Source organism: Bos taurus, chromosome 7 (genome assembly GCF_002263795.3).
Source record: "Bos taurus isolate L1 Dominette 01449 registration number 42190680 breed Hereford chromosome 7, ARS-UCD2.0, whole genome shotgun sequence".
Classification (NCBI taxonomy): Eukaryota; Metazoa; Chordata; class Mammalia; order Artiodactyla; family Bovidae; genus Bos; species Bos taurus.
In genome coordinates this window covers 12,719,834-12,741,674 of record NC_037334.1, presented here as the reverse complement: position 1 = coordinate 12,741,674, position 21,841 = coordinate 12,719,834, and the positions used below count along the sequence as shown (strand labels likewise).

Below are 21,841 nucleotides of genomic sequence, written 5' to 3'. Positions count from 1 at the left end.
CCAAAAGCCCCAGAGAGACCCATGGGTGGGGGTGGGTAAACTTCCTCCTTATCCAGTCCCCCAGGTCCTGGGCCCCTGGGCATGAGGAAAGCCTGGGCACAGTCTCCTTAGCCGGATGCTTGTTTGAAACCCATGGCCTGGGCAGTACCCAGCTGCTAGTCCGGGCACTCAGCACAGTCAGAGGAGGGGGCTTTCCTCACACCCTCCTCACGGGGTTGGCCTTGGCGCCAGTGGGGCGGCATGAGGGGGTGGTGCCCAGGCCACAAGGGTGAGACTGGCAGGGGCCTGGAACCGGCTGTACCAGCTCAGCTGGGCCCCTGCCCTCCCTCCTGGCCTAATCCCCACCCCCTGCTCAAACACTCGTGCAGACAGCATGCTGGTCTTGCCCCCAAACACACCAGCACCCCTCTGTCCTGTGCCCAACCCCCATAAAGGAGACCCTTTATGAAAGGACCTGCAGAGCTTAGCATACAGTTGGTACTGCATACATGCCTCTGTGATTGTGATTACACAAAAGTGGCTAACACTCTAGAGCCAGACAGCTCAGGTTTTAGGTCAACCCCAGGACTTTGAGCTATGGGACACGAGGCAAGTTCCTTACCTTGCTGTGCCTAGTCCCTTAAAGAGGGCTAATAGCAAATAGCATATATTTCGCTGGGTTGTTGGAAGCAGGCAATGAGTTATTCTATGTAAACCACTTAGAAGAGTGCCTGGCCTATGGTAAGAGCCATATGTGTGTGTGTGTTAGTCACTCAGTGGTGTCTAATTCTTTGGGCCAGGCTCCTCTGTCCATGGAATTCTCCAGGCAAGAATACTGCAGTGGGTTGCCATTTCCTTCTCCTGGAAAGAGCCATATAAGTGTTAGCTATTAAAATAATTATTTCTCTGTCTGCTTGTCTTAAGTGTCTCTGAGTCGTGCTGTCTGTCTGCATGACTCCAACCCTGCAGCTCTCCCTACCCTAACCCCCACCCCCATACACCCATTTTTCCTTGCTGGGTGCTTGGCCTCCATCTCTACCCTCATTGGGACAGTCTCACCTCTCTCCAGGACTCCTCTGTCATGGCCAGCCTCAGCACTGGTCAGGGCTGACTCACTGTGGCCTCTTGGCCCGTGGGACCTGCAGGTTGGCTTCCTGAGATGCTGCCCTCTGGTCAGACCTGCCCAGCCCCCCAACGCTGCCCGCTGCACCCCCGCAGGGCCCAGCCAGATGTCAGCTGCAGTTATTAGCATGGGCGGGAGACACAGACCTGGCAGCGTGCCTGCCAGACTCAGCGGCCACTGGAATCTCCCTTGAGCCTAGGGCGGGGGAGGGGAGCAGTTCAAGCAAGGGAGGAGGGGAGGGGGTACCCAGGGGTCACAAGGACCCTCCAAAAATGGGGACACCCCCAGCTTCTCATGGGACCTTCCTCCCCAACGCGCCACTGCTCTGCTGGACTTCCCCAGCCCCCGCAAAGCTCAGTTTCTTTTTGCCTTCTTTCATTTTGCTTCTCTCCTCCACACTTCGTGAATTCTGTGCTTGACCTGTTGGCTAGCTTCTCTCCCCCAGCGTCTCTCTGCCCTAAAGACACTTCCATCTTTCTCCCCAAAGATAGAGGCTTCACTTTCTGAGAGACTTTGGTTCTAGTGGCTGGTATCCTATCTGCTTGGAAGTTCCACTTTAAGTCTAAATCGAAGCCTCGCCATCTAAAGCTTCACTTATTCCTGGGGAAGGGGCTCTGGAGGGGTTCTCTCAGATGAGGGAGACACCTAGGGTGAGGGAATGGATCCCCCTTTAGGTATTCTGGATGGTGAGGAGCCCCCATACTAAAACAGGAGTAGGACCTCTCACCCACATGAGTGAAGGAGGGGGCACCGCAGCCCCTACGGACGTATGTGCCAGACCTCCTGGCAGAAAGTAAGGGCACCCAGCTCGAGGTCAGAGGCGGCCGTGTCAGCCCGCCCAGGCGCCTGGGTCGCCTGGAGGCATTGGCCCGCCCCCTCTTCGCCCGTCGGGCTGGGGGCGAAGTCCGACCCAGGCCCGCGGGCAGGCGGGGACCTGCCAGGCTGGGTCGGGCCAGGCAGGGCCTGGCAGGACGCGGCCTCAGAGCGGCTGGGTGGGGCCGGGCCAGGCGGCCGTGGGGGCCCCGGGGGCGGCGGCCGGGGCTGGTCGGGACTAGCCGTCCGGGGGCCCGGGCGTGCCCTGGGACCTGGCAGATACCGGGGCCCTGGGCCCCGGGACAGCGCTAGACCCACCCCTTCCTGTGCCCTTATATGGGCGTCGGGGCGAGACTCCGGGGGCCGCCCCGCCCCCAGTCCGGCCAGCGGACTCCCGCCTGTTGCCATGGCGACCAGGCCCCGCTCCCCGGTGGGTCCCCCTCCCTCGGGCCAATGGAATCGTCCGGGACTGCCAGCCTCCTCCATTGCCTGCGGGCTCCGAGGACTGAACCATTACTAGGGTGGGGATCGGTGACTGGAGACCTCGGCAGCTGGGCTTATTCAGCGCCCCTGGCTTCCTCGGGGGTCGCCTGCTCAGGTTCCTCTTCCGAGGCCCTGAACCCCGCCGGACACAGGGCGGGGCGCCTGGTCCCGTAGGATTCGAGTGACGGAGGCAGGGCCGGGCTCTGTCCCCCGGGGCTGTTGCCACACTTCCTGCCGCGGCGCTCGTTCCCCAGCCTGTTTCTAAGGAAGGAGTGGGGTTGGGCGACCGCGCCCCAGCCGTCGGGCTGGGTCTAGGCACCAGGAGCCGACACGCTGTCGGTCAACCTCAGGGTCATTAGGGGAGGGCTTTGGGGTGGGGAGTATACAGGCACCCACGAGAGGGGAGCCGATCATGGAAGGTCCCCAGGATCCTCAAAGACCCCTCCTTCTCTCAGGTCTCAACCGGGGACCCTCTCAAATGTTATCTCAATTCTGAAAGGGTGCCTCGACCCTTCTAATTCTCTCCTTCACTGGGGCTTCGCAGATGACCCCAGTGACCCCCAACCTCTGACAGTATCCCAATCTTCTACCCCACGTATTTTCCTTGCCTCAGTGTACCCCAGGACCCTCACTCACTTCATGCATTTCTAGTTTCTCTCAATGTCTTCCCCTTCCCGCTTGTGGGGGACTCTGTCTCTCTCCGGTGGGCTCCAGGACCCTGACTCATTTTTTGCATAGTGGACCCTCCAGCCTCTCCCGGGTACACTTTTGATCTCTCCTCCTTATTTTACCTGGGTTCAGCTCCTCCCGGGAAAATTCCAGTTCCTCAACCCTTCTGTACCCAGGACCCCCACTCAGTTTCTGAGTCAGATGTCTCCTCCCCCGCTTCCCCATCTACCTTGCTTAACCCTCCTGTCTCTCCTTTGCAAGGTCCCTCAGTGTATTCTCAGCTCTTCAGCACCTCTGAAAGACTCCAGATCACTCAGGCCTTTCCGTGTGCATCCCGGGACCACCCCCTACCCCCACCACGCACACACTTGCTCAGTACGAATTCCTCGTATCCCTTATCGCGTACTCCAGGGAAATCATCACCCTCCCCGAAACCTCTCCCGGTGTGCCTCGGATCGCCCCAGCACCCCCTTCCTCACGCACCCTAGGGTCCTATGGCCCCTCCCCCTGCAGGCGCTCCGAGCCACCCAGCCCGTGGCCGCTGTTTACAAGGACACGCGCTTCCTGACAATGACGCGAGCCGCCTCCTCCCCTTCCCCACGCTCCAGAAGGGGGGGGGCGGGGGCCTGGCTCCGGCGACAGCCAATCAGAGCACACTTCCGCGGCTGACAACCGCGGTATAAAGGCTTGTGGCTCTGGCGGAGCGGCCGGGACCTTGAGCACGGCCAGGCCAGCACCGGAGCCAGCAGGGAGCGGGGAGCAAGGGGGAAGCGACACCAAGAAAACGAGCGCGCCGGAGAGGGGCAAAGGGGCTCGAGAAGCCGCACAGAGCTTCCTCGCAAAGCCTCCGACCGGCCTCTTCCGACCAGTGCCAGCCCTCAGGAACGTTCGTCCAGACACCCGATACAGGCACAGCCGCGGACTGCGCGCGGCTCGCTGCAGCGAGGCCCGGGGCGGCCCCGCAGGGACCCCCTCAGACCTCCCGGGCCGCCCGGATGTGCACTAAAATGGAACAGCCCTTCTACCACGACGACTCATACGCAGCAGCGGGATACGGCCGGACCCCAGGCGGCCTCTCTCTACACGACTACAAACTCCTGAAACCCAGCCTGGCGCTCAACCTGTCAGACCCCTACCGAAATCTCAAAGCACCCGGTGCGCGGGGTCCCGGCCCAGAGGGCAACGGCGGAGGCAGCTACTTTTCCAGCCAGGGTTCGGACACAGGCGCGTCGCTCAAGCTCGCCTCATCGGAGCTGGAGCGCCTAATCGTCCCCAACAGCAACGGCGTGATCACGACGACGCCCACGCCCCCGGGACAGTACTTTTACCCCCGCGGGGGTGGCAGCGGTGGAGGTGCGGGGGGCGCAGGGGGCGGCGTCACTGAGGAGCAGGAAGGCTTCGCCGACGGCTTTGTAAAAGCGCTGGACGACCTGCACAAGATGAACCACGTGACGCCCCCCAACGTGTCCCTGGGCGCCAGCGGGGGCCCCCCAGCCGGGCCCGGGGGCGTCTACGCCGGCCCGGAGCCGCCTCCAGTCTACACCAACCTCAGCAGCTATTCTCCGGCCTCTGCGCCCTCCGGAGGAGCCGGGGCCGCCGTTGGGACAGGGAGCTCGTACCCGACGGCCACCATCAGCTACCTCCCACACGCGCCGCCCTTCGCCGGCGGCCACCCGGCGCAGCTAGGCCTGGGCCGTGGCGCCTCCGCCTTCAAGGAGGAACCGCAGACCGTGCCTGAGGCGCGCAGCCGCGATGCCACGCCGCCGGTGTCCCCCATCAACATGGAAGACCAGGAGCGCATCAAAGTAGAGCGCAAGCGGCTGCGAAACCGGCTGGCGGCCACCAAGTGCCGGAAGCGGAAGCTGGAGCGCATCGCGCGCCTGGAGGACAAGGTGAAGACACTCAAGGCCGAGAACGCGGGGCTGTCCAGCACTGCCGGCCTCCTCCGGGAGCAGGTGGCCCAGCTCAAACAGAAGGTCATGACCCACGTCAGCAACGGCTGCCAACTGCTGCTTGGGGTCAAGGGACACGCCTTCTGAGCGCCCCCTTATCCCCCGTACGGACATTTCCCCAACCTGGACGGCTGGGCGCACGCCTCCCATGGGGCGAGGGGGCAGGCGGTGGGCACTGGCCCCGGGGCCTGAGGGCGCTACAAACCACACTGGACTCCTGCCCTCCCGCTCTGCGCCCAGTCCTTCCACCTCAACGTTTACAAGCCCCTCTTCCACTATTTTTTTTTTAATTTTTTTTCCTGCAGAACTCAATTCATATTGAATATAATATATTTGTGTATTTAACAGGGAGGGGAGGAGGGGGCGATTGCGGCGGAGCTGGCCCCGCCGACCGGTACTCTAGCCCTCGGGGATACTGGGGAGGGGACCCCCGCCCCCTGCCCTCCCCCCTCTGCACCGTACTGTGGAGAAGAAACACGCAGTCGGTTTCTAAAGGATTTATTTTAATTTGTGTTTATGTGTTAGTTCGTTTATTGTCCTTACTTTTTATTGAATCTATTTAAGTAAAAAAAAAAAAAAGTTCTTTATTAATTTCTGTTGTCTTTTTTTCAAGCCGGGCGGGCGGAGGGAGGGGAGTACTGGGCAGTCCCCACCCCACGGCTGTTTGTGGCTTGCTCCTGTAACTGTGTCAACCTCGCCAGTTCTGTTCAGGCATCTTGCGCCCTCAGCCCGGGTGTCCAACCCTTCTCGCGTCTCCTAATCTCCCGGATTGGAAGGTCCAGGGCGTGTACACAGTCCAGCCACCCCCCCCCTCCCCCGCCCCCAGCGCCAGGGGACAGGATGCCTGGAGCGAAACGCTCAGCGCGCAGGCGCGGCACCGCCCAGCCGCGCGCGCCGGGGCTTTCCCCGCTGACGCTGCGGAAGCGCTGTCCAAACATGGGCTGATTCTGCCCAGTGACGCGACAGCGGTCTCCGGGCAGATTCCGGGAATCCCCTCCCCCGCTCTGCCCGGCAGGGCTGCGGCGCCGGGAAGGGGGCCGGGATTTTCCCAGGCTGGCGGCTACCGAGGCCCGGAAAGCCCCAGGCCTGGGTCCAGAGCGTCCGCTGTGGGCGGGCCGCGCTCCAGAGCCCCAGGAGCCACCCCAGAGTTTCCCCCATCGGGCTGGCCCCTGGGTCCTGCCCAGCCCACGCCCGCTGCGTTTGACCTGACCCGGGCGGGGGGATGCAGTTGCCTGCGCGTCGTTGCCACCGCGATCCCCTCCCCACCCCCGCCAGGAAGGGCGGTGCCCGCCTGCCAGTTTCCCCTCCCTGGTGCCAGGCCGGGAGCGGGGCGACTGCCAGGTCTGGTCCTGCCGGGGCGGCTGCTCCGGCCGCCGGGCGACGCCGCCGCCCTCGCACGGGGCTGCCTCCCCCGCAGCTAGGACGGGTAGGAGGGCGGCTGGCGAGCCCCGATGACGATCTGGCCGGCTTCGGAGCTGGAAGCCCCCAGAACAGCAGAGAAGAACACAGACTGAGAAACCAGGCCACAGGGCCTAGGTGCGGTAGAACAGACGCTTCATTAATTTGTTTATAAAATACTGAACGACCCGGTCCTGGAGTCACTAGCTGGACCAGGGCAGACAGACAATAAACAAGCAAACATGATTTGGAGATGGTTCTTAGTGCCAGGAAGAGAAAAAAAAACTGGTCGTGATGGAGCAGGGGAGGTGAGCTGCTTTGGAGAATGAATTGGGAACACGGAACTTTAATGAGGCGATTTTTCAGCTGACCCCTGAGAAAATCCTGAGTTAACAGAGTTCTGCCAGAAAAAATAGTATATGCATCTGTGGCCAGAACAAGATCAGCCTGTTAAAAGAACACCAAGAAGCCACTGTGCTTCAATGGAGTGAACCCACGGAGGTGGAGATGAGGTCAGGGAAGACCACGTAGGGCCTTGTGGAGGAGTATAAAATTCCAAGGCCGAGGACTTCCCTTGTGGTCCAGTGGCCAAGAATCCGCCTGGTGGTGCAGGGGACTCGAGTTTGATTCCTGGTTTGGGAAGATTCCACATGCTGTGGAGCAACTAAGCCAGTGAGGTATGCCACAACTACTGAAGCCAGTGCTCTAGGGCCTGCTTCAGAAGAGAAGCCCATGCACTGCAGCTAGGGCAGCCCCCACTCACTGTGACTAGAGAAAGCCAATTCTCAGCAATGAAGGCCTAGTGCAGTCAAAATAATTTTAAAAATTTAAAAACAAAAAAACTCCAAGGCTGAGATGAGTGACTTTGGAGGGCATTAGGCTGGAGTACTACTAATGGTGATTTAGTCACTAAGTTGTGTCTGACTCTTAAGTGACCCCATGGACTGTAGCCTGCCAGGCTCCTCCATCCATGGATTTTCCAGGCCAAGAATACTGGAGTGGGGTGCCATTTCCTCCTCCAGGGGATCTTCTTGACTCAGGGATTGAACCTGCGACTCCTGCATTGTAGGGAAATTCTTTACTAAGCCACTAGGGAAGCTTAATTTAATAATGGGCCTATGGATTAAATGAGCATGTCAGTCCTGTGGAAGGAAATGAGGGCTAAGAATGGAAACACCACTTGACTGAAAAAGTACAGCATCAAACTTTGCACCTTAGAACACTGTGTTGCTCCTAACACCTGCCTTCTTGTCTAACCCTCACCCTTCCATTTCAGGGGCAGGACATAGACTTTCCAAGCTCTGGTGGTACAAAACTTGCAGCAGGAACTATGCATGTACCTCAAGCTCCCACTCTTGGTTCTACTTTCAGGATTGGGTCCCCACCCTCTTCCAGTCCCAGGAACCTGGTCCTATTAACCATTAATAGAGTCCTGATCTTCACATACTTACCTCTTTTAACATGCATTGTCTTCATTCCCACTGGTCATCTTTATATTCCCGTTTTGCTATTGAAAAGACCCAGGTTAGACCACAGCTCCTAAGCGGCTTTTTAACTCAGGCTGGCTGCTGTTCAGGTGTGGGCGCTGCCCTGCCTGGCCAGGTTTCAGGTAGTAAGGCAGCCTGGGACTCGCTCCCTGCAAGGGGCAACAGCGCCAACCACCTCCCCATTCAGGCCACGGAGAAGCAGTGAGCATGAGGCAAGGCTGCCACCTTGTGGTGGAGATTGGTAACCAGACTGTCAGTTTCCCAGGCCACAGCCTGGAGAATGCGGCCGCGGGTGGTACACCAGGACAAACCACACAAAACACAAGACTTAGATCTGTCCCTAATACTTTATTAGTCACCTATAGGCCTGTTCCCAGTTATGTGGGCTCCAAGGAGGGGGTCACCATTCACCAGCTCGCAGCTGGGAGCTTGAGAAGGACTTGGCCTAACCCTCTGTGGTCATGGACTGTGGAGTCTGAAGGAGCAGGTCTGGCATTTCCTGGGTCAGTACAGGACACATAGGTAGGGGCACAGAGGTGGGCCAAGAGCCCAAGCTTGCCACCATCTGCCAGCCTAGTTGTGTTTGGAGAAATATTCCTTGCTGTCGTCCACATTGGGCTTGATTGTGTCACTGCCTGGTGTCCAGCCGGCGGGGCAGACTGTGGAAAACAGGGATGCACAGGTGAGGCTAGAGTGCATGTTCAAGGGAGAGTGGTAGTGAAGGGACAAAAAGAGGCGCGAGAGCATGAGTCGCAGAAGAAAAAGCCTAGAGCCAAGTGCTCCAGGCCTAAGACCATGCCACATGATGAAAGAAGCCCTCCACGCTCAGCTGCAGGATTGTCTGACATTTGGGCGGGGGGGGGGGGGGGGGGGGGCTGTGTCTCAAGGTATGTGGGATCTTAGTTTTCCGACCAGGGATTGAATCTGTATCCCTTGTAGTGGAAGTTTCAACCACTGGACTGCCAGGGAAGTCCCTATTTTATTTTTTGGCCATGCCGTGTGGCTTATGGAATCTTAGTTCCCTGATCAGGGACTGAACTTGGGCCCTTAGCAGTAAAAGTTTGGAAACCAGTGGACAGCCAGCGAATTCCCTGGATGACATTTTAATTTCTTTCCGACTCCTTTAATCACATCTTTCTCTCTTAGCCCCCGTCCCAGTGGACTTCAAGAGCCAGTGGCCTTCACAGAAGATAACTCTCATCCAATTAACATTCAAGCCTGCCTTGGTACAGGCCTTCTCAAATATCTTTTATGGAGTTCTATTACCTCCCCAGTTGTCTGCCCTTATATTGGGGTAGTATCTCCCCCACCGGACTAGAAATTTCTTGCAGACCTTGAGCTGAATCTTCTCTGGGGCCTCACATCCACTCCACACAAGCGATAGAGCAGGCCATGAACATACGTGTGCATGACACAGGGGCTGCGTATGTACCCACGTGTGGACACATGTGACTGGGTGTGTGTGCTCACCTTCCCCGTGCTCATCTGTGTACTGGAAAGCCTGGACCAGCCTCAGAGCCTCATCCACAGAGCGTCCCACAGGCAAGTCATTGATGGTGACCTGGCGAAGGACACCCTTGCCGTCGATGACAAAGAGGCCCCTGAGATATTGGAGTTCACAGTGAGGAGCTGGGGCTCCCACTGTCAGGACCCGGGGAGGGAGCACAGACTCCCTGCTAACCGCAGGGTGAGAGTGGTCCCCTCACCCTGAGGATGGTGGCTTCCCGAGGTTCCCACAGTACCTGTAGGCGATCCCCTCATCTTCCTTCAGCACGCCATAATCACTGGACAACTTTCTGGTTACATCAGCCAGCAGGGGAATGTTCAGCGGGCCCAAGCCTCCCTCTTTCCTGGGAGTGTTGATCCTGGGGGTGGGGGAGAGAAGGTTGGGACCTCAGGATGGCTGGTGCAGCAGGGTCCTTACTCTGTGATAAGGGCCTGGGTGTGATAAGGGCTGGAGAAGGGGGTGCTGGAGGTGAGAGATAAGCGGCCTGAAAGCAAGTCCCAGGGAGCCCCGCCCACCCCACCCTGAAGTGGGTGCAGGGACTGCTTCCCACAGCTGGGAAGACTAAGCTAATACTCTAGCAAAGTGACTTCACGTGTGCAGCAGCAACGGGAGGCAGAGAACCTGCCCTGAAGTCCTCATCCTCCTCTTTCGAACTCTTAAACTGCAGTTTCCACCTGGCTCAAATAGTCCTTGGGAGGCAGACTGCATTGCCCTGAGATAAAACATTTATCAACCCCCTATGCCACAGAAACTACTTTTCAAAGGCTAATTACTGTCATCATCGTGAAGGACTTGGGACTCACTCTCTCCATTATTTTCTTGCTGGGAAAGGGATACGCAGAGGTTGCCCATTGACCAGGAGAACACACAGCTGGGGCCTTAGAGAGGTGTAGGTTTAGCTGTACCCTCCCTCCTTGCTGGTGATCTCCATTCCTACCAAGCCAGGTGGGTGAACTGAGAGTCGACCGAGACGCCCAGCACCTCGCAGTTCAGCTTGTGGAACTCCGCAGCACGGTCGCTGAAAGCTACGATCTCCGTGGGGCACACAAAGGTAAAGTCCAGCGGGTAGAAAAAGAGGACCACGTACTTCCCTGGGGAAAGGGGTGGGAAGAGACGAGGAGTTGGGGCTCGGGCCCTCTAAGGCCTGTGCCCCGCCCCCACCGCGGCCCCCATCTAGGCCCTCACCTTTGTAGTCGGAAAGTTTCACCTCCTTGAAGGCACCATCCACCACCGCGGTGGCCTGGAATTCCGGGGCGGGCTTTCCGACGTGCGCCTTGCAGACGCAGGCCATGACTGAAAGCTGAGAGCCCCCACCCCGCCCCACCCACGCCGGGTCAGTGCGCCCAGGACGACCCTTTGTCTTCACTTCCCAAGGTCAAGCTGCATATCCGGCCGAGTTACCGAGTCAGGGCGGCGGAGACACTTGCAGCCCTGCCCCGCACCCTCTCCGGGACCAGGTCGGCGCGGCCGGGAGACTTTTAGGAGATCCACCCACCTGGACAGCCAGGGCGGCCGGGCTGCTGCCGCCGGGTCCCCAGTTAGCGTGTCGGCCGTAGCGCGATCGCGCAAGCCCACCCGCCCAGGAGATGTCAAGAGTTGGGGAGGGGACGCATGGGATGCGGCAGCTACTCCAAGGTTCTGGCCTCGGTTTCCCGCCCCCCCACCCCCACCCCCACAAGGACAAAGGCTGCCGCTACGGCGGGCGGAAAACAAAGGCGGCTGGCCCTGAGGTCTGGATTGGGCCTGAGCTGCTCCAAGGGGACCCACCCCGCAGCCCGATGCACTCCCGGTGTCCATACCTGCGTGGGTAAGGGCGAGACGCAGGGACTCTAGGATGCACGGACTTGATTTCGCAGGGCCAAGAGCCCAGGCCAGCGGCGCCTTTTATAGTCGGCCCGAACCATGACGCCTAGGGCGCGGGGAGGTGGGCGGACTTACGGAGCGGTCGGGTCCACTATAAGAAGCGCAGGGGAGGGGAAGCGGAGCCGGCCGCGACCACGCGCCCGCGAGTGGCGGGGGGAGACGCGCAGTCTCCGGCCCAGACCACTGCACCCGACCGCGGGGGGTGATGCGCGGGGCCTCCTCTTTGGAGCGCGCCGGGGTCGGTTGGAGTCCGGCATGGCCCGGAGCCGGGCGGCACTGCTACTGCCGTCTCTGATGCTCCTGCTGCTGGTGACCCCTGCCCAGGTCTCCCCCGACTACCAGTACTTCGGCCAGCAGGGCGAAGGGGACACCTGGGAGCAGCTGCGGTTGCAGCATCAGGAAAAAGGTAACTGCAGGCCGCGGATATGACAGTGCAGAAAGGGGCCTCATTTGCCCCCACCTCACCATCTGGCTGCAGATAGACCCTCTCCAGGGACTTCAAATTTCTGCCTTGCTGAGCCCTGGGGGTACCTCTTGGGCTGGTTACTTTGGCTTAGTTTTCTCATCTGTAAATTAAGATAATGTCTTTAAGCAGTATACATGGGGAGAGGGGAGTGGACAGGCAATAAATACCAACGCAGACGTGTCCATAAATTCATGGATAAGTGCTGAGAAAGGCGGAGATAGAGAAGGCAGGGCGCATGTAAACTTCTAAAGTCAGAGAAGGCCTCCTGGCTGAAAATAGGTAACCAATGCAGCCGGAATAACAAGCAAAAAGCTCCAAATGCGAAGATTTAAGGGGAGGAGCGCGCCAGCGAGTCGGAACAGCAAGTGCCAAGATGGAAAGACAAATGGAAAGAGGCCAGTGTTGTCTGGCAGAGGCTTGATGAGGGCATGAGGTGTCAGGACTTTCTGAGCCCCAGACTTGAGCTAAGACTTGTCAACTAGGGCCGAAGGGAAGTCTGTAAAAGAACAGTTGTAAAGGGCGCGTCTGATAAATGTAGCTGCTTTAAAAGTGGTCAAGATAATTGTTTTTGTATTCCGTGCATAGCCAGGGGCTTTAAGTACCTTCATTATGCTAATTATGTCCTTTAATTTACCACCTGGTAACACCGCTGGTCAGGTGACACTGGACTTGTTGGACCGGCTTGTGATCACACCCTTGTAGAGAGGAGTCACCTTCAGACGGTGGCCACCAAGTGTGTTGTACCACACCCCCAAATGGACAGGCAGGCACAGATGGGAAGTGTCATTTTGCAGCCCCTCTGGGCCACTCACCAGATGTGTGAGCTTGGAAAGGTGGATTGCTCTTCTTAGGTCTCAGTTTCCCCACCTGGGACTAATGGGAAGATTAGAGATCATCTGTGTCGGGATAGGTGGCAGAGAAACACAGCTGAGCATATATACTGTTGTTCAGTCGCTCCGTCGTGTCCGACTCCTTGCGAACCCATGGGCTGCAGTACGCCAGGCTTCCCTGTTCTTCACCATCTCCCAGAGTCTGGAACTGTTATTTGTTAGTATCTTTCTCCTCCGCCCTCCTTAGAATGGGGGGATATAGGTTCCCCCTCTACCTGGCCCTCCATCCCTAGAATTGGAAGACTCTGTCCTTGGCCCTTGGGGAAAGTGGCGCTGTTTCTGCGACCTGGGCAAGCAGGAGCGCAGCCGCGAGGTTGTGGGCACGTCTCCGGGCCCGGTGTTCATGGACCGCGAGAATCTGGTGCAGGTGCGACCCTGCCGGCAACGAGATTGTTCATCCTGCGAGCCGAACGACTGCGACTGGAGGCTCTGAGGCCGGGTGAGCAGCGGACGTGGAGGAGGCGCCCCCCTCACCCCCGCACCCCACCCCCTGCGGGCTGGCTTGTCCGGGGCCCTGAGTCCCCAGGGTGGGAGGGGAGAGAGGAAGGGCTGGACGTGGGGACGCGGGTACGAGGCGGGCATCGGGAAAAGGAACACTAAATCTGGGGCTTAAGCAGAGCGTGTGAAAGGAGAGCTGAGTTAGGAGATGTGAGCCCCGCTGATAACCGAGGAGAAAGGAAGATAGACGGTGGGGGTGGGGAGGGGGAAACGGAGATGGAGGAACAGAAACCCACAAGCTGAGGGCGTGAGCCCTGATGAAAGCAGAAAATAGAAAGAGATGCGTTCGTTGGAACAAATCTAGGAGGCGTGCTCCTCGCTAAGACGTGAGAAAAAGAGGGGAAAGAGCAGAGGAGGGGGCGGGGGCTTGAACCCTGAGTTTGGCAGGGTGAGGGAGCCTGCGTGATGGACGAAGACTCCAAGGCGGATTCTGGAGAAGTCTGGGATCTCTGTTCAGGGGTAGAGGAGGCTTAGCCCGAAAGAGAGAATACGAACCGGGCGGGGGTAAGGGGGAGGCGCTTCCGGTGAGCTACGAGGGAGTTGGGGGTTCCAAGTCCGAAGCTTTGAGTCCAGTGGGAGCCAGAATACCTAGTATAGGGGGCTTAGACTGTGGGGCGCTCCAGGGACCTCGAACACAGGAGGGCCTGAAACCAGATGGAGGCTGGGAACTCAGTGATGCAGACACCGAATTCTCGGAGTCTAGTGGTATTTGACCTTCTAGGCTTTGACGGGGCTTCCCAGGTGGCTCAGACGGTAAAGAATCCTCCCGCAATGCGGGAGACCTGGGTTCGATCCCTGGGTTGGGAAGATTCCCTGGAGGAGGGCGTGGCAACCCACTCCAGTATTCTTGCCTGGAGAATCCCATGGACAGAAGAGCCTACAGTCCAAGGGGTCGCAAAGAGTCGGATACGACTGAGAGACTAAGTACAGCACAAGCTTTGATGAGGTCGAGTCCTTCAAGGCTCCCCCTCAATTTCCCCTTGTCTGCCCACTAGCCGCGGCGGGAGGAGCTCCAGAGACACGGGGGCGGAGCTTGGAAAGCGACACCGCCCACTCGGTTCCCCAATTGCGGAGCTCGCTTGTCAGCCTCGGAAACTACAATTCCCAGGAAGCCGCACTGCAGCGGCGTCGGCAAAGGCTGCGCAAACGTCAACGGCGGCTGGCGCGTTGGGGGCGTGTCCTGCGTGCCGATAGGTCGAGAGCTGGCACTGTTGCGGAGCCCGCGGAAAACGCGCGGGGAGACCTTTCCTTGCAGACTTCGCTACTACGGCTGGTGGCGGCGGCCGAGGCGGCATGGATCTCAGCGAGCTGGAAAGAGACAATACGGGCCGCTGTCGCCTGAGTTCGCCTGTGCCTCCTGTGTGCCTCAAAGAGCCCTGCGTCCTGGGCGTCGATGAAGCAGGCCGGGGCCCGGTGCTGGGTGCGCCCCCAGGGCCGGGTGGGGGAGGGGCATGATAAGGGCGATGCAAGTTGCAGTGGAACCGGAGCTGGGGTTGCACCAGACTCGAGGAGGGGGGGTGATAGTGGTGATGGGGATGGCATTGGTGATGGCACCGAAAAAAAAAGGGTGATGATGGAATAGAGGTGGTGGCTTTCAAGGGCTCACTGGACTCCCTCTTCCCCAGGCCCCATGGTCTATGCTATCTGCTATTGTCCCCTGTCCCGCCTGGAGGATCTGGAGGCTCTGAAAGTGGCAGGTGAGCACTGGGGTGCGTCTAGGGAGGGGGTTCCTGGGCATGGGCACGGGTGGGTGCAGACTGGAGGGGGAAAGCAGGAACTGGGGGAACCAGCCCCTCCCCTTCTCTCCCAACCCTCCTCCCAGACTCAAAGACCCTGTCGGAGAGCGAGCGGGACAGGCTCTTTGCGAAAATGGAGGAGGACGGGGACTTTGTGGGCTGGGCACTGGACGTGCTGTCTCCAAACCTCATCTCTACCAGCATGCTTGGGCGGTGAGGGGTCCCGGAGGGTGGGGGAGCGGGTCGGGAGGAGGGGCAACCAGAGTGGGTTGGAAGGGATGGGTGGCTGGAACGAAGTTGACTGGGTTCTGTCCACCACCACAGGGTGAAATACAACCTGAACGCCCTCTCTCATGATACAGCCACTGGGCTAGTGCAGTTTGCGTTGGACCAGGGTGTGAACGTGGCCCAGGTGAGCTAACTTGGATTGCCCCCATCTGATCATCTCAGGATAAAATAGGAGTGTCGAAGTGCAGTGGATGACTCTGCATCAGACATACCTAGAATATCTCAGAAACGTGTGTTACTGCTGCTGATGTTCTACTGTTTTTATTTTATTGTATTGTCTTTTTTTTTGGCCACACTGCATGGCATGTAGGATCTTAGTTCCCCCACCAGGGATTGAACCCACACCCACCCCTGCATTGGAAGCATGGAGTCTTAACCACTGGACTACCAGGGAAGTTCCCCCAACTGTTTCTTCTACCCCATATGTGTGCTCCACTGAGGACCATTGTGGAGCCCCCAGCCTCACCCCCATCTAATCTGTGTCTCTATCCTAACAGTTCAGTGTCTAGAACGAAACCCACATGTTTGCCTCCATCCTCCCCCAGCCCCCTCCCCTACTGCGTGCTCCCCACACAGCAGACAGTCATTTATATTTTTGGAATGTAAATCTTGGCATTTAATTTTCTGAGCACCGTTGGAATTAAGAAAACTCACAGGCAAGTGAAGAAATGAGATTAAATCACCAGAGAGAAATAGAAGTTGGCATTGCAGCCAGTGCTCTGAGGCAAAGAACAGACTGTTTTGAGAGAATCAGAAGGGCAAGTACACTTGAGATAGGGAATGTAACAAGAGAGGCCTTGCTGAGGAGGTGGCTCAGGTCCAGGACTCTGTGCAGTGCCTTGGAGACAAACAAGGACCTTTGCCTATGCAAAGAATGTGGAGCTGCCTATGCAGTGCTGAAACAGACAGACAAGGACCCTACCCTCAGGGGTTCATGATCAAGTCAGGGGAGACGGATGGGCAACTGGTAAGCAAATAATAAAGGTGGTTTTGAGAATAATAACAGCCATGGAGATCCCTTGTCCTGTTACTTTTCTGACCCCATTTCTGTTCCAGCCATGTATTCTCTACTGCTGTCCAGAGTTCTTGGCATGGTCCAGCCTCAGGACCTTTGCACTGGCTGTTCCCTCTGCCTAGAACACTCTTTCTCAGATCTCCCCATGGCTCATTCCCTCATTTCCTTCAGACCTTTATTCAGATGTCACCACCTCAGAGTGACTTTTCCTAAAATACCCCCGAACTATTGAAGATTATAACCTCTTCTCAATCTCCCCTATCCTTTATTATTTATCTTCTTTCCTGTCTGTGGTCCTCCAGAGTATCTACTCTGGCATGTTCGCTGCTGTGTCTCCAACACCTAGAGCAGCCCGTGGCATGCAGGAGGTGCTCAGTAAACGTAGAATGGATATAGTGTGATCAGGGAAAGCCTCTTTGGGAGGTGATGTTTGAGCTGAGACCCCTGAGAGAAGGATGCAGCCTGGGCCTGGTCATGAGCTGAGAGAAGAATATTTCAGGCAGTGGGAGCAGCAAATGCCAGGACCATGAAGCTGGGCCATTGGCACAGTTGTTTTTTCTGGGTGTTTGTTGACTGAGTACATTTCTCTCACCACGGCAGGTGTTTGTGGACACCGTGGGGCTCCCAGAGACATACCAGGAACGATTGCAGCAGCGTTTCCCTGGCATTGAGGTGACAGTCAAGGCCAAGGCAGATGCCCTCTACCCTGTGGTCAGTGCTGCCAGTATCTGTGCCAAGGTTAGGCCCCCACTGGCCATGGCCAGCTCTCAGCATCCCCCTGGGCAAGGAGGCAGGCGTGGCTGCTTCACAGTGCCTGTGGGAGATCCCAAGCACCTGTTTTGCCCACAGGTGGCCCGAGACCAGGCTGTGAAGAACTGGAAGTTTGTGGAGAAACTGCAGGACCTGGACACTGATTATGGCTCGGGCTACCCTAATGGTGAGCAGATGGCAGCCACAGTAAACTAACAAGGCGGGCTTGGCGTGCTTCTGAGGTTTTCTAAGTTGTTCCTCTCAGCCTGCTCTGCAGCAGAAGAGGCTGAGGTAGCGCTGTATTCCAGCTGGCAGGCCCCTCTTCCCTTCTCCCTCCCTCCCTCCCTCCCTGCTGTCTCTCTGGAGCGCCAATGAAACACAGAGGCTCGTGGTGGACCTAAGGGGCGGAGTGAGGGGTACCAGCTCCTGTCCAGTGATCCCAGCTTGAATTCATTGTTTCTCTTCATTAGGAGGCTCAGTCTCCCTGTTTGTAAGGTGGAAATGACTGTGCCCTTCCCCAGTAAACTCTGCTGAAGACACATAAGGGCAGAGGCGATGATTCAGTGGCTGGGTACCAGGAACCCTTTGGCAGTTGGGTGGGGCAACCTAGCAAGTCTGGGATTGGACTTAGGTGAGGCCAAAGGGAGGAAAACCAAGTCTAGGCCAAACACAGTTTGGGTGGTGTTCATTGCTTACTGGGCACCTCGTATGTGCCTTGCAGAGCCAAGCCCTGGGGATTTAGCCATGAGCAAGACAAGCAGGGACCTCCCTGTGCCCACTGAGTTGGTGGTTGCATGGGAAATGGGTGTTAACCTAGTGGCCCACAAAGGCTGGTTCAGTGCCTGTTGTCTTTGGGGAGGTAAGCGAGATGGCCCAGAGGCAGTCTCCCTGCACTTCACCTTGAGCACCTCCTCTCAGGCAGAGGGTCAGTGGGAACAGCCTGTGCAAGGGTCCCTAGACAGGAAGATGTCTCAGACAGTGATGGGTTCCTTGGGTACTCAAGAAGAGGCCTGAGATGAGGTGGTGGGCCCTCAGATGCCAAGCTGAGAAGCTGGGACATCACGGCAGGGCTCTCCCACTGTCCACCCTACCCTGCCCCCAGATCCCAAGACGAAAGCCTGGTTGAGGAAGCACGTGGACCCTGTGTTCGGCTTCCCCCAGTTTGTCCGCTTCAGCTGGCGCACAGCCCAGAGCATCCTGGAGAGTGAGGCGGAAGACGTGAAGTGGTAGGTGTCTGGAAGCAAGGGTGAGAGGCCAGGGCGCCGCCCTGCCTGGGAGGACCAATCCCCCAGAAGTTGGAGTCACCACCTCTCTCCCACAGGGAGGACTCAGAGACTGGGGATCCGAAGGGACCTGGGAAGATCAAGTCCTACTTCAGTGAAAGCCCCCAAACCTGCCTCCGCCTCCCCCATCGGTACTTCCAGGAGCGGGGCCTGGAGTCAGCCACTGTCCTCTAGGATCCAGCCTGGACCCTGTTTACCTGCTCCCCAACACCCACCCCCCCCCCAGTTCGTGATTAAAATTCTTGAAGGAAAGCTAAGTGTGGGGATTCTACTTTGGGATAGAACTGTGTTCCATGTGCATCTGGACCCAGTCACTAACTTCTGGAACCTAAACAGGATGGGTATTGGTTGATTTAATTTGATTTTTTAAATGCCTAGTAGATTTGTTTGATGCAGAATTAGGAACCAGTATGCTGAGCAGCTAAGGGCTTCACAGGTGGCACTAGTGGTAAAGAACCCACCGGCCGATGAAGACGACATAAGAGACATGGATTGATTCCTGGGTTGGGAAGATCCCCTGGAAGAGGGTATGGCAACCCATTCCAGGGTTCTTGCCTGGAGAATCCCATAGACAGAGGAGCCTGGTGGGCTACAGTCTATAAGGTCACAAGGAGTTGGACACACCTGAAGTGACCGAGGGTCCCACCACATACCACACTGAGAAGCTCCCCTTCCATACTACCCCCCAGCACCCTAGTCGACTTAATGGGGTGTCTCAGTCCTTTGTGGCCTGTTGTAACAAAATACCACAGGCTGGGCGCTCTATAAACAATAGCTACTTATATTTAACAGTTCTGGAGGCCGGAAGTCCAAGATCAGGGTACCAAGCCAGGTGGCTTTGGGGAAGGCCCTCATCCAGATCACAGACTGCCATCTCCCTGGGTTCTCACGTGAAGGGGTGAGGAATCTCTGCAGGGTCCCTTTTATGAGGGCACTAATCCCACCCATGAGAGAGCTCCACCCATGTGACCTTGTCCCCTCCCAAGGTGTAAGGTGTCCTCCTTACACCTAAGACCATCTTTGGGGGTTAGGATTTAAGCCTGAGTTTTTTGGGGGCTGTACAAACATTCGGACCATAGCAGGTGCCTCTTAGGCCCTTCTGGAGATACCCTGGCATGATACAGGTATATACACAGATACATTGTAACTGAGGTTCTGTTTTTTAAACAAATGAAAACAAAGTATACCTTAGATAGTCTGCATAGCTGTTTTTAAAATAAATTGTCTATTATTTATGTTTTGGCTGCAGCTGGGTCTTCCTTACTATGCTTTTCTCTAGTTGGGGCAATCAGAGGGTGCTCTCTAGTTGCGGCGCTTGGGCTTCTCACTGCAGTGACTTCTTCTGCTGTGGAGCGCGGACTCTAGGACACATAGACTTCAGTAGTTGCAGCTCTCGGGCCCAGTTGCCCTGTGGCATGTGGAATCTTCACACACCAGGGATTGACCCATGTCCCCCACATTGGCAGCTGAATCCTTAACCAGTGGACGACCAGGGAAGTTCAGACATAGCTCTTTTTACCACATATATCTTAGGATAGTTCAAATACGTGTCCAGAAGCCTTCCTTGTTCTGATAACGGCTGCAGATTCCTCTGTGGCGTGACTGTCCTGTTTAACACCTTGACTAGAGCTTGAGCTGTGCCCCAGCTTTCTGTTTAATTGTACAGCAGGGAATGACAGGTTTGCCATCATTTTCTCACACTGTTGTGTCTGTAAAAACAAATTTCTAGGGGTAGGTTTCCTGGGTTAAAGGGACTATTTAATTTGAAGAGATATATCCAGATTCCCTCTATGAAGGCTTGTGCTCAGTGGCACTCCCACAAACAATGTAAGTGAGCATTAGTTTCCTTCACAGCCGAGCCAGCACCAGGACAAGTTTATCTCACTCCATGAGAAATTTGGAAGTCAGGAGCTCAACATTAAATCCTATCTTTGTTTTTTCTGTTTTTTTTTTTTTAAATATCTTGTTGCATCAGGTCCTAGTTGTGACACGTGGGGTCTTTCATTGAGGCCCATAGGCTTCTCCCACTGTGGCACAAGGGCTCAGTAGCTGCAGTGTGCAGGCCTAGAGTGCAGTATGTGGGATCCTAGTTCCTGACCAGGAATCGAACCCATGTGCTTTGCATTTGAAGGCAGGTTTCTGACCAGTGGACCACCAGGGAAGTTGCAAAGATATTGTTCTTTTAGTCCATCTTCTATTTTGCCAATTTAGGCAGGTTTTGCCTCTCATGATCCCAGGATGGCTGCCACAGCTCAAGATACCACATCCCAACCTTCAAAGGCCTCATCTACAAGCAGCCACCTTTTCTCTTCCTGGCTGAAAGTAGGACACGTCTGTGCCTGAAGCAATCTGTTGCAAGGGGAATGGAATATCTGGGGTAAAGGATTAAATACTGATACCTTATCTGCCCCTTCCCCCAACTCTTGATCACCAGACACACACCTTGACTCGAACAGTAGGATTTTATTTCATCCTCTTTTTTCTTTTTTAATTTTGCCTTTTTGGGTTTGTTTGGTTTTTTTTTTTTTAGCTGCATGGCTTGTGGGATCTCAGTCCCCTGACCAGCGATTGAACCCAAGCCACAGCAGTGCAGGCACCGAGTCCCAACCACTAGACCACCAGGGAACTCCTGAACAGTGAGATTTTAGCAGAAAAGGAGAGAATATTTGGCTGTGCCAATTCTGTGTTTCGGCGTGTGGGATCTTTTTTTGGGAGGGCTGTGCTGGATCTGACAGCACATGGACTTCTCTAGTTGTCCATGGGCTTAGTTACCCCATGGCCTGTGGAATCTTAGTTCCCCCTGGTCGGGGAACTGAGACCCCACAAGCCATGACCAGGCATCGAACTCACATTCCCTGCATTGGAAGGTGGATTCTTAACCACTAGACCTCCAGGGAAGTCCCAGCATGTGGGATCTTTAGTCCCAGCATGAGAACTCTTGATTGTGACATGTGGGATCTAGTTCCCTGACCAGGGATCATACCCGGACCTCCTGCATTGGGAGTGTGGAGTCTTAGCCAGTGGACCACCAGCCAAGTCCCAGCTCTTCACTTTTTAGTAAATGCTCTAATGGCAAAAAAAAAAAAAAAAAAATTCAGGGCATTGTGGGAGTATTATTCATGGAGTGTTTATTATTAGTCAGCCAAGGCTGCCATAGGAAAGTATCTTACACTGGGACACTTAACCAACAGAAATTAATTTTCTCACAGTCCTGGAGGCAGAATCCAGGATGAAAGTATCGGCAGGGTTGATTTCTTCTGAGGTCTCTCTCCTTGAGTTGTAGATGGCCATCTTCTTCCCTGTCATCCCCTCCCTCTGTATGTGTCCTAATCTCTACTTATAAGGATTCCAGTCATATGAGATTAGGGCCCACTCATAGGGCTTCAGTTTACCTTAACTGTCTCTTTTTTTAAAAAAATTTATTGGTTTATTTTATTTTTGGCTGCACTGTGTCTGCCGCTGCACAGGAGAGCTAGTGTGCAGATTCTCTTGGTGCAGAGCGCGGGCTCTGGGACATGCGAGCTTCAGCAGTTGTGGCTTGAGGGTGCTGGAGCACTGGCTCAGTAGTTATGTTGCAGGGGCTTAGTTGCCTCATGGTGTGTGGGATCTTCCCAAAGCAGGGATTGAACCTGTGTCCCCTG

The 21,841-nt window shown here is 56.3% G+C and overlaps 3 protein-coding genes across 4 annotated transcripts; 2 read left to right on the top strand and 1 right to left on the bottom strand.

Moving 5' to 3' along the window:
* Positions 1-3,781: 3,781 nt before the first annotated feature.
* On the top strand, positions 3,782-5,601 carry JUNB (JunB proto-oncogene, AP-1 transcription factor subunit). The gene has a single exon (NM_001075656.1). The coding sequence runs from the start codon at positions 4,063-4,065 to the stop codon at positions 5,104-5,106; it is 1,044 nt and encodes a 347-aa protein (NP_001069124.1). The 5' UTR covers positions 3,782-4,062; the 3' UTR covers positions 5,107-5,601.
* A 2,631-nt stretch (positions 5,602-8,232) lies between these two features.
* PRDX2 (peroxiredoxin 2) lies at positions 8,233-11,271 on the bottom strand. 2 transcript variants are annotated; one of them, XM_005208653.3, is made up of 6 exons: positions 11,211-11,271; positions 10,597-10,711; positions 10,349-10,502; positions 9,647-9,769; positions 9,375-9,505; positions 8,233-8,563 (listed from the first exon to the last, which is right to left on the bottom strand). In XM_005208653.3, the coding sequence occupies exons 2-6, from the start codon at positions 10,700-10,702 to the stop codon at positions 8,478-8,480; spliced, it is 600 nt and encodes a 199-aa protein (XP_005208710.1). In that variant the 5' UTR covers positions 10,703-10,711; positions 11,211-11,271; the 3' UTR covers positions 8,233-8,477.
* A 248-nt stretch (positions 11,272-11,519) lies between these two features.
* RNASEH2A (ribonuclease H2 subunit A) lies at positions 11,520-18,448 on the top strand. Its single transcript, NM_001038534.2, has 10 exons — positions 11,520-11,680; positions 12,864-13,069; positions 14,124-14,548; positions 14,754-14,825; positions 14,951-15,077; positions 15,189-15,276; positions 16,768-16,905; positions 17,017-17,104; positions 18,020-18,143; positions 18,239-18,448. The coding sequence occupies exons 3-10, from the start codon at positions 14,422-14,424 to the stop codon at positions 18,372-18,374; spliced, it is 900 nt and encodes a 299-aa protein (NP_001033623.1). The 5' UTR covers positions 11,520-11,680; positions 12,864-13,069; positions 14,124-14,421; the 3' UTR covers positions 18,375-18,448.
* The last annotated feature ends 3,393 nt before the right edge of the window (positions 18,449-21,841 follow it).